Below are 10,532 nucleotides of genomic sequence, written 5' to 3' on the forward strand. Positions count from 1 at the left end.
ACCCGTAGGTTCCATATCATGGATTCAACCAAAGGCAGATTGAAAATATTCGAAAAACAAATTGTCTACACTGAAATTGTACAGGTGTTTTCTTTTGTCATTATTTCCTAAACAATACTGTATATCAACATTTACATTGTAATATCTATTACAAGTAATCTAGTGATGACGTTGAGTATATAGGAAGACGTATGTAGACTGTAGGCAAACATTACACCATTTTGTATAAGGGATGTGGTATCCACAAGGGCCCTAGAACCAGGCCCCTAGAGATGAGGGATACCTGTACTTGGGTTACATTGTCTGCCATTGAACTATGAAGAATGAAGAATACTAAGTTTCTGATTACCACTCTGATTTTTTTTTTGTCCTAGTTCTATGCAATTGCAGTTAAAGATCTGATAAGAAAGACTGACAGGAGCTACAAAGTAAAATCCCGCAACAGTACCATGGAGTACACCCTTAACAAGTTGGAACCTGGAGGGAAATACCATGTCATTGTCCAGCTGGGGAACATGAGCAAAGATTCCAGCATAAAAATCACCACAGGTAAGTAACAGAGAGATAAGAAGCCTTCCTGCCCAGCAGAATGCCTATGGTGCTGGACCACCTGTCAGGAGCTGTCCATCAGGAATTGCCCACAGCCTGCAAACACTGCTCTTCGGTGTCCACACTGCAGCAGAACAGCAGATCTGGGCTGCAGTGAGATAGCCAGGGCCCAGGGGACTGGGGAGTGGCTCTTGTTTTCCATATTCTCCACATTCTAAAAATCTCCTCTCTCCTAGCTCGTTTTGACATTAGTAGGGGAGAAGAGGAGGAAAGCACAAGAGAGTTAGGAAATATAACTGAATATTTACCACTCAGGCTGAGCATTGCATCTGAGGACCTACCCTGATGTCACAGGGGTTCATTGGTGCAGTCTGACATGGAAACGGAGGGAGACCAACACCCCGGGAAGTAAATTAGAGGGTAGTCAGGCTCAAGTTCAGAAAGCAGATGATAAGCGCAGTTACTTAGACAACATCAGACAGTATCAGGAGTACTAGTAGTGGAGGCTCAGCCCCATTTGGGCTGTGGTATGAATAGGGGCCCTGGGTCTGCTCAGCTGCCATTCAAAGGAGCTGCAGAATCCCTTTCCTGTTCCATCCCTCCCCTTCCCTCCACCCCCTGCCCCATCTTGGTTTTATCCATCCTTATGTCTGAGAACTATTACTGTCCAAGCTTCTTGGCTAAGATTGTTCTATCCACAGCAAACAAGATGCCAATTGAAGGTATCTACCATGTGCTAGCTAGGCTCTATGCTAGGCAGGTATGTGTTTTTTTCTTTCCTTAACCCAGGCCTCTGAGGCTAGTATTATTTAATCTCTCTTTAACAACAGGAAAATGGAGGTTTAAGTATATGTCTACTAACTGCATCCTATCTCATCTTTAATTTTCAGTTTCATTATCAGCACCTGATGCCTTAAAAATCATAACAGAAAATGATCACGTTCTTCTGTTTTGGAAAAGTCTAGCTTTAAAGGAAAAGCATTTTAATGAAAGCAGGGTAAGTTCCTCCCTTATTCACAATGACTTTGGAAATGTAATTGAAATGGTATTTTAGAGAAGAGCTCGTTAACAGCATGCTGGTGTAGAAAGTGTAAAAAAAGGGGGGGGGGAAGAAAGAATAGGGCATCAACGTGAACTTGAGAATTAAAGGACCATTTCTATGGGATTGCTAATTAGCAAAATGTTTATATTGCACATTAAAGATGAGAATCTCTACACTAAGCACTTTTCAGTCTTGTACTTGTCTTCCCCAGAAGAAAGGGAAATGGGCTGGAGCCCTTGTTGTGCTTCCTGAAGCTGGGCCAGGGCTCAGCATTGGAACCAAGAGCCCACCTGCCCCAGTCACTCCGAGGCCTGGGGCTGTGGCCATGCTGCCATCATGGCACATCATCACTTCCTTCCAAAAGAAATAGAGGGAGTAGGAAATACTTGAATCTACTCTGTTGACTTATGAAAAACACCTTTTGCTTTGTTTTGTTTTGTCATTGGCAACCAATGCTGCATCCACATCAGAGGTTAGGGAAAGGAGAGCAGGCCCTAGGTGATTTCCACCTGGTAGTGGACAGTCTTGAGTGGATCTGGGTTGGCTTCCCTGACCACAGGGCATGAGCTCAACAGGGACTCAACACAGCTGTGGCTCCCTGGAGGAACAGTGTAGACCAAGGGCCCAAGAGGCCTCAGCAGTCACAGTGCACTGTCACAAGCAAAGCTCAAGTCAAACTTGAAAATCCTCATCACTCTGTGAGAGTTTCCCAGCTACGACATGTAAATGGTAATATCCTTAGATACTAAGAATGTTGTTGGATCAATTCAAAATAAATGTTCCCATTTGAAAAAGGTATAGTTAAGGAAGTAAAAAATTCCAGCAGCAGTAAGCCAGAGGAGAAAGGTTTAACCTCACTGAGAGTCCAAACAACAAGGATGAGGCACTTGTATGTTAAATCAGCAAAGACCCCGGGGGAAGAGTGTGTGTCATCAACGTGGGTGATCAGGGGAACAAAGCACTCAGAGAATACATGTTGGTTCACCCTCCTAGAAGGTCCTTTGGTAATATATATCAAAAACATTGAAAGTGTTCATGCTTCTTGATCCAGCAATTCTTCCAGAAGTTTTCTCTTAGGAAGCAATGTGCATAAAAATTTATATGCATTATTAATAATAGAAGAAACAACTCCCAACAGAAGAGAACTATTGAAATAAAGTTTAGGTTGTTGATGTTTGTGTAATTTGAATTATTTTCTTTATGTTATTGTGTGTTTTACAGATGTCCTAGACTGAATATATGTTAGATAGTCAGTATAAATTGCTAGTTTATAGAAATAACTACAGGCATGGGATGCCAGGCAGGTGCCAAGAAGCCCAGTTTGGCCTCCATTAGCCATTAGGTGATGCTGCCTGGGGATGGCAGAAGCCCAGCTTTTAGGTTGGAGTTGCATGTAGGTCAGTGTTCCATTCCTAGGGGAGGGTCCTGGCATCAGCATAGCTTGCCCTTTCCCCTTCTCTCTGGCTTGGAGTTGGGAGACTAGACAGGTCAATGTAATGTGAACCAGAAATCACTGATTACGCAGTGGTCCCCTATGAGGATAGAGATAATGGATGGAATCATTTTTGAGGCACTGGAAATGGATGTTTGTAGCTGTGACACTGAAATCACTAGAGAAGTCCAGTAGTCAGCCTGATGCCATCTAGCATCCTGGGTCAGCACTGTCAGAGGGTGACTTCCCTCACAGGAATTCAGGCAGGAGTCTTCCGACATAGTCCAGATTATCCCATCCCCTTCTCCCATGCACAGGTGCCTGTGCCTTCTGAAATGTTATTATCACAGCCAAGATGGTCAGACCTGGGATCAGCTTAGGAAGAGCTAGAAAGAGAGGAAGCAAGCTGGCAGTGGCCTTCCTAAATACTGCACTAAGAAGAAACGTGCTGTCCTTTCTGATTGTAAATTCCCTTATCTTACCTATTGCTGGAGGCCACGCCGAGGGTGATCTAGTATGAGTCAAATCCCATACTACGAACTGTGGCTGAAGAGTCCAGGTTCTTTATGGTATTGAATATTGCTTGAGACAAGTGACTGCTGATCAGAACTTTGAGTGTATATATGCTGAAATAGCTTTCCTTGGGCCACACTTTTCACTTTTAGTCTTCAGTTCCCAAGTGGGTGCCGTTGCTAGTTGAAATGCTGGGATGGGAAAATTCCTGTTTTTTGAATGCAGTGTCTCCATGGTAATGTTTAAAAAAAAAAAAAAAAAGCTAGTGAGAAACTCAAAGTGCTTTAGCATCTATAAAAGCTGCAGTAAGGGACTCAGACATGGCTGGAACCAGTAGTAGAAGCTGTTGGGTTCCTTATTTGACTTCCTGAGCAGTCTTGTGTGTGTTTGTTTTCAGGGCTACGAGATACATATGTTTGATAGTGCCATGAATCTCACAGCTTACCTTGGGAATACTACTGACAATTTCTTTAAAATTTCCAACCTGAAGATGGGTCATAATTATACTTTCACTGTCCAAGCACGATGTCTTTTTGGCAGCCAGATCTGTGGGGAGCCTGCTGTCCTACTGTATGATGAGCTGGGGTCTGGTAAGTTGCCCTGCACCCAGTTTCTGCTGTCCCTTCTGGGGAAAGAGGAAGGATGTAGAATAGTCCAATAAACATGTGTCTATTTCTAAAGACACTTGAAATGTTCTCTCAGCTCAGGGGAAAGTCATTTAGGTCTCGATATCATGAGGTACAGATTTAGTTAACAAATTCTGAGCCAGGTATAGCATGAAGCTGAGTTTACAAGGTGACCATATTCTGATTTCAAAGTACGAGAAAGGGAACATTTTGTTTAAAATGAAGGTGCAATGTGAGAAACATCAGCTTAGCAAGAGTTTTGTTGTTCATTTTTGCAGGACTTCTCAGAGCCTCTAACATGCTAACACACCCTGTGATCCTGCAAGTCAGTAGTTCTTCTCCTCCATGTGAAGAAACTGACCATCTAGCCCTCCAGTCATCTGAGTTGTCAGCCTCAGATCTGGATCCCAATTTGGGCCTGGGCTACGTCTTAGGAAACTCATAGATACCAGTGCTGGGCCATGCTCATGGTTTACCCAAAGTCTGTTTGCACCGGCATAGCTTGGCCAGGATTTCAACAGATATTTTGCCACTGGTCTTTTTAGTTACATTCACTCCCAGCCAAGAACTAACCAGGGCTCAAGCCAGAATCTTGTGTTAATTTGTTAAGTGTTCCAGCACATAATATTTCCTGGGTATGATCATGCAGAATACTCATCCTCCTAAAAGAGGGAGCCCTGCTTTCCACCTTCCTCTGGTCAATCATGGCGAATCAGAGGCTCTGAGAAGGCCCCACAAAAAACAGACAGCAGAACTCTTGTTAACCTCCTGTTTTCTTACTAGCGCCCAGTTTTCAAGTGAAACTAGCTAGCAACCTGTGCAGTATACTCCAGGAAAACCTGTTGTGAGGACTGGACCAGCTGCCTCTGAAACGAGGACCATCTGGAGCTCTCATTCCTGATGCCTCCACTGAGCTCCAGCCTTTTCTTATTTACCACTGCACAGTTGGGATGGCCTAGGACACATTAAATAAGAGTTTGACAGTATTTTTTCTGAAGTTTTTTTTTAAAGAAAATAAATGAGAGAATTTTAAATAAAGGCATGAATATTAAATTTCTGGATTAGGTTTAGCAGAGATGACTGATCTCTGGGCCATCTTTGTGAGTATCCTGCCAGACTGAATCCCTGGGTAGCAGATCCCTTGCCTGGGCCACCTCCCACTACACTGGAGAATAACCCCCAAGCCTATGGAAACCTAGACCAGAAAAGTCCACAGTGCCTCCTTGGCTAAAAATGGACTCTTAAGCTCCATTTTCTTACCTCAGGTTCAGACTGGCCCTGCTCCCTTAGGGGCTTTTGACATGAACAGTTTACCCCCTTTCAAGATGGCGGCCCCTTCCCCAACAAGGGTGTTGGAGAGGGATGGCTTGCCCCTGAGCCCCAGTGGTATGATTGTATCTGTAAATCATAATAAGACTGCATTTCTATAAGACCAGGGAAGTGGCCTCTTTGTTAGGTTATAAACATCTAAGTGGCTTTGCAGAGAACTTTAAAAAATGTTAAAGGTATATGGAAAGGTGATCTCCCTCATTTTTTTTTTTTTAACTTCAGTTTAAAAAAAAAAAACCTTGTAAAACTTCACGAGCTGTTAAGTCAGTATTGTAGTAAAGGAATCTCGTTTGTATCACTTAATGGAGCTTCAGGTAATTGCAGTTCAGAGTGACTTTGGTGCCAAGTAGGGGGAAATAATTGCAATCTCGTTAATTAGTGGTCTGATTTCACATCCTCTTATGTAAGGCGAGCAAGTGGTCTTAAGTAATAATGCTAATGAAATCAATGTTGATACCCCAACAAAGGTCTCCCTTCCAAGAGATTATCTAAATAACCAACAAGGCAGTGATTAGGAGGCTAATGTAATTACCGCATTAGCATGCGCAAGGCCCATGGTCTGTCACTCAGGGCGAGTGGTTGGGAAACATTCAGGCCTCATGCACATGCAGGAACGCGTCACAGCAGACAGGTGTTTGGGTAGCTGTGCTGAACTTCTAGCTTTTTTGGTAGGTGGGGCCTTGCGGAGCCACCTGGTGCATTCTCCTACCCTCAGGAAGGAGGCTCATGGTTGGGAATTTTGCCTCTGCAGGGGGAGATACAGCAGCCATTCAGGCTACCAGATCTACTGATGTTGCTGCCGTGGTGGTTCCCATCCTGTTCCTGATACTGCTGAGCCTGGGGGTCGGCTTTGCCATCCTGTACACAAAGCATCGGAGGTTACAGAGCAGCTTCACTGCTTTTGCTAACAGCCACTACAGCTCGAGGCTGGGTTCAGCAATCTTCTCCTCGGGGGATGATCTGGGTAAGTGGCAGGGCCACTGATCCGATTGGAAAGTACCTGACTCCGAGAGCTTACCTTTTGACATGAGAGGAGTTGTTCATTAGCTAGTGATTCCCTGCGTAGGGTTAAACCATTTGGAACTCATGGCTTGTACCTTGCTCGGAAATTAAAGTATTATGTTCTGTTTACTAGTGTAGTTTGACCTGAAATAGGGAAGAACTGGTAGGAGCGTGCCTTGTGTAGGAAGGCCATGGGCTTTAGACGCCCTGCTTATGGGAAAATTCTCAAGAACGTCCATCTGACTTGTCTTGTCTTGTTCTTCCCAGACCTGAGGTCAGACTGGTATTTGCAGTGATTTTGAATTGTGTGGGTGCCTGGGCTGGAGAGCCTGGTAAAGACAAAAGTAGTGCTTCCCCAGTCGGCTTCTTTAGTGCCCTTTAGTTCGACTCTTTCCCCTTCCAGTTGCTAGTGCAGCCTCATCAACCATTCTTACTTTATGTTGTGATAACATGTATTGTGGGGGAAGGAAGGAGATCATTTCATCCCTTCTTAAAACCTTTGCATGCTGCTCTTCTTGAACACTAGGAGAACTTGTAAACCACTTTATATAAGAAAGTGGGTATTTTATTTAGCACCTCAACTCAGGCTGCTAAATGTGAGTTTGCATACTTACTTTTCCTATAAACCAGTTATGATTATTTTTCTTTGTTATAAAGACATTTATGTATTTCCTCTCACTTATCATATGAGATGAGCCCTGCTTACTTCTCAGCTGCCCTCCTTGCTTAATCAGTAAGGAATGAGTGGCTTCTTTGCTTGCCGCTGTTGGGGACAAAAAGTCTTACCCTGTTACCGAGCCATGCAGTCCCCACTAACTGTGGATCAGCATTTAGTTGCATAGGCTCATACCAGGAATGTCAAAGGGACAGCCATTAGTCTGGGAAGTGGGGCTCATAGTTCTTAATCCCCCTCCTTTTTCTCAAAACAGGTTGGGTTCAAAAGAGAAAGCAGACTGAAGTATGGTGTGCTAATGTTGGGTGTGAATAACTCAAATTGGGGAACTGAAACTACCCATTTGTTTTAGAGTAGGCAATGAGATTCTTCTTCCTTCAGGTTTGACTTGCTTTATTTGTCTAATAAGTTAAAGCTGCCGCTAAAATAAGCTTGCTCACCTATTGATAGGGATGATGACCTAAGAGCAGCAGAGAGGAGCCGAGTTTAGGACTGATGATTGTGAGTGGCCAGCAATGCTGTGGGTTTAGCTGGGGGTGGATAAGGTGGGGGTGGGCAGAGCAGTGGCTCATGGGCTCAGGTCCTGTGTGCTGGAACTCACAAAGCCTGACTGTTTTGTCTTTAGGGGAGGACGATGAAGATGCTCCTATGATTACTGGATTTTCAGACGACGTCCCCATGGTGATAGCCTGAAACAGCTTTCCTCTCTAGAAACCAAATGGTGTAAATATTTTATTTGATAAAGATAGCTGATGGTTTATTTTAAAAGATGCACTTTGAGTTGCAATATGTTATTTTTATATGGGCCCAAAACAACAACAAAAAATTTTAAAAAAAGGAAAGAAAGGAATGAATAAACTTTGTAGGGATCAACTGTGAACTTCAAGCCAGGTTGATTTTAGTAACCAAATTGCTTTGATTTGACATTAATGTAGTCTTACAAGGCTGTGCTTGCTGGGCATGCTTCTAAGTCTGTGAGATTATTTTGGTTCAATAAATTGGCCGTTCTTATTATTTTTCTAAGACACAGAAATGTATTTAATAAAAAGTTCAAGAGAGAGTGATGGGTGGAACCCCTTCTCCTTGAGAGTGTGTTCAAATTTTACATTTTGTTTGGATTTAGTTTATGTGTAAGTGTTTGGGTGTCTTATGGGGGAAGGTTCTTTTATGTTATTTGTTAATTTATTGGGACTCTATATAAGGCCAGGCTTTAGTGGTCATCTGATACCACGTACTATAAGCCCCTCGTCCAGAGTGTTGGAGGGTAGAGAACAGAAGATTTCGTTGCCATTCCAAAAGAATCCATTTCTATTCACTTGTGTGTCATGTAATGGTCTTTGGCAGAAGAGAGCTCTGAGTCATTACTAGATTTAAGTTAGGCAGAGCTGCAGCTGGGGAAGCCCTGCAAGCCACAGGTGTTGATGTTAACCCTGGCATTTTACTGAATATGCCTCTGAACAAAGTGTAGCTCCAAAAGTTACCAGGTAATAGCACTGCTTTCTAATACACTGGGATCGTTGTCATTGTGAAAAATAAACTCTGGTTGTGGGAGAGAGTTCTAGATCTGTGCCATGATAGATAACACTGGCAAAAAATAGTATGTAATTTCTGCATTTTCAATTTTTGTTTTTACTCGCCACTAAAGAAGCTCAAATGTAAAATTTTATATTTGGTTTGAGGTGGCCACTGAATTGTCCTCAACAAAACATACTGAAGTGTGCAGTTATTTTGAATTGGGTCAGTGCCTTCTTTCTCTTTTTTCTTTTCATCCACCTCGATTGCCTGTGCCCTCACCCATTCTACAGAGAAAGCGCTCAACATGCTCTCAGCGATGGAGGCGATCTAGCCACTCCCTCCAGTCCACAGTAGCAGCAGTACTGGGCTTTGTTCATTTATTCTCTCTAGAAGATAAGCTATGCTTTCATCCTTCTGCCATTAAAATGCCACCCCTGTATTCAAATCATGGTCGTTTGAAAGTTACGTGGATCCGTTGTGGACTGCTGCCTGTCTTTAGACTTGGTGTTGTGGGCACCAATGTCTAGCATTACTGTGACTTTTACTGTATGAACAACCTCACTGCAGAATTTTCTCCCAGCTGAGAAGCAGCAAGCTCTGGGAGTATTCCAAAGTCACGCCGATGAATATGTGTCCTTTATATGCAAGCTTTGTGAAGCCCTATCTCCCCTTCAATGCTATGTGTCACCTTCTCACAGGTGTTTTGTTTTTTCTTTTTAACCAAAAGTATCATTCTTGGGTAGTAATAGCGTTTCATTCTGTCTAGGGATTGTTTGGAAAACAGAGAGCCAATTAAATGTTTTCGTTGTAAACATTTCTATCTTAGGTGGGGAGCATTTTGACCCGTAGACGTCAGGGTAGGCCTGTAGTTCCTGTTATGGAATGGCGGTGATGATGGGCCTTCCTCTGACTTATTTTCCTTCACTCCCCCTTTTTGATTTTTTTTTTCCTCTTCCAGACTGATTTTTTTTTTTTTTTTTGGCTTTGTCTTGTCTTGCTTTGGAGCTTTTAAGCTCCAAGCCCTACCACCTCTGCTTTAATAAACTCATTAAGATGAACAGTATGGTGGGAGGCAAGTCATTAATTGAACCACTAGAAAGACTATTTTGTTCTGCCAACTTTTGGTGGCATTTATAAAAAGCCGATGTCAAAGGCTCTGAGATATTGTTTTCAGTGATTCCACAGGCAAGCCTTTTTACAGAGCATACGTCTCCAGTTGGCAACTCCAGACATTTCAAGCATCCAGTTCTGGTCACCAGTGCCTCCCCATGCCTAGTGCACAGTCCTGTACAGGCGGCCATCACCCCTCTCCTTGGAAGACGCCACTGTGCTGTTTGAAAACAAGCAGCCTTTTAGGGCTAGAGTATTTTATATAAACAGAAGAGCTAAGGTCCTGAAGACTAAGCTAGATAGATGCAGCTAAGTTTAAATCATATATTTTTATGAACTTTTGAAGCACACATTCCTGTTTCCCTCCACATAGCTTTGTGGGGATTTTGATGTATCTATGCCATCTGCAAGATTCCAGAGGTTGGAGTAACAGTAGGAAATGAAACAGCCTTTGAAAGTGAAGCTGGATAACTTCACCTTTTGGAGATAACTCTTCATGGTGACCACTGGACCCTCTGGTTACTTGCAAAAAGGGGGTTTTGTACTGTGTGGGAGATGCCCATTTAGAATTCCCAGTGCACAGGGAAAGAATTTTATTCTATCCCAGAATACCAGGAAAGTCAGGTGCTCGCATCCCTGAAGGGGAATTGTACATGAGTTCTCTCTGGAAACTGATTTTGCTCTTTTCTGCATTGAACACACCTGGAGCTTTGTGAGACATGGATCCATGTGGATGAAATG

The 10,532-nt window shown here is 43.1% G+C and overlaps 1 protein-coding gene across 1 annotated transcript in view; it reads left to right on the plus strand.

Annotated features, from left to right (window-relative positions):
• Sorl1 (sortilin related receptor 1) overlaps positions 1 to 10,308 on the plus strand; it is a 165,111-nt gene extending 154,803 nt beyond the window's left edge. Inside the window, exons 44-48 of the mRNA XM_077796964.1 lie at positions 375 to 549; positions 1,440 to 1,546; positions 3,934 to 4,126; positions 6,243 to 6,455; positions 7,792 to 10,308. Of these exons, the coding sequence (XP_077653090.1) occupies positions 375 to 549; positions 1,440 to 1,546; positions 3,934 to 4,126; positions 6,243 to 6,455; positions 7,792 to 7,859 (756 nt within the window). The 3' untranslated portion in view covers positions 7,860 to 10,308. The remainder of the gene's footprint in view (positions 1 to 374; positions 550 to 1,439; positions 1,547 to 3,933; positions 4,127 to 6,242; positions 6,456 to 7,791) is intronic.
• The last annotated feature ends 224 nt before the right edge of the window (positions 10,309 to 10,532 follow it).

The sequence above is a fragment of the Urocitellus parryii genome, chromosome 4 (assembly GCF_045843805.1).
Source record: "Urocitellus parryii isolate mUroPar1 chromosome 4, mUroPar1.hap1, whole genome shotgun sequence".
In the NCBI taxonomy this organism is placed as follows: domain Eukaryota; kingdom Metazoa; phylum Chordata; class Mammalia; order Rodentia; family Sciuridae; genus Urocitellus; species Urocitellus parryii.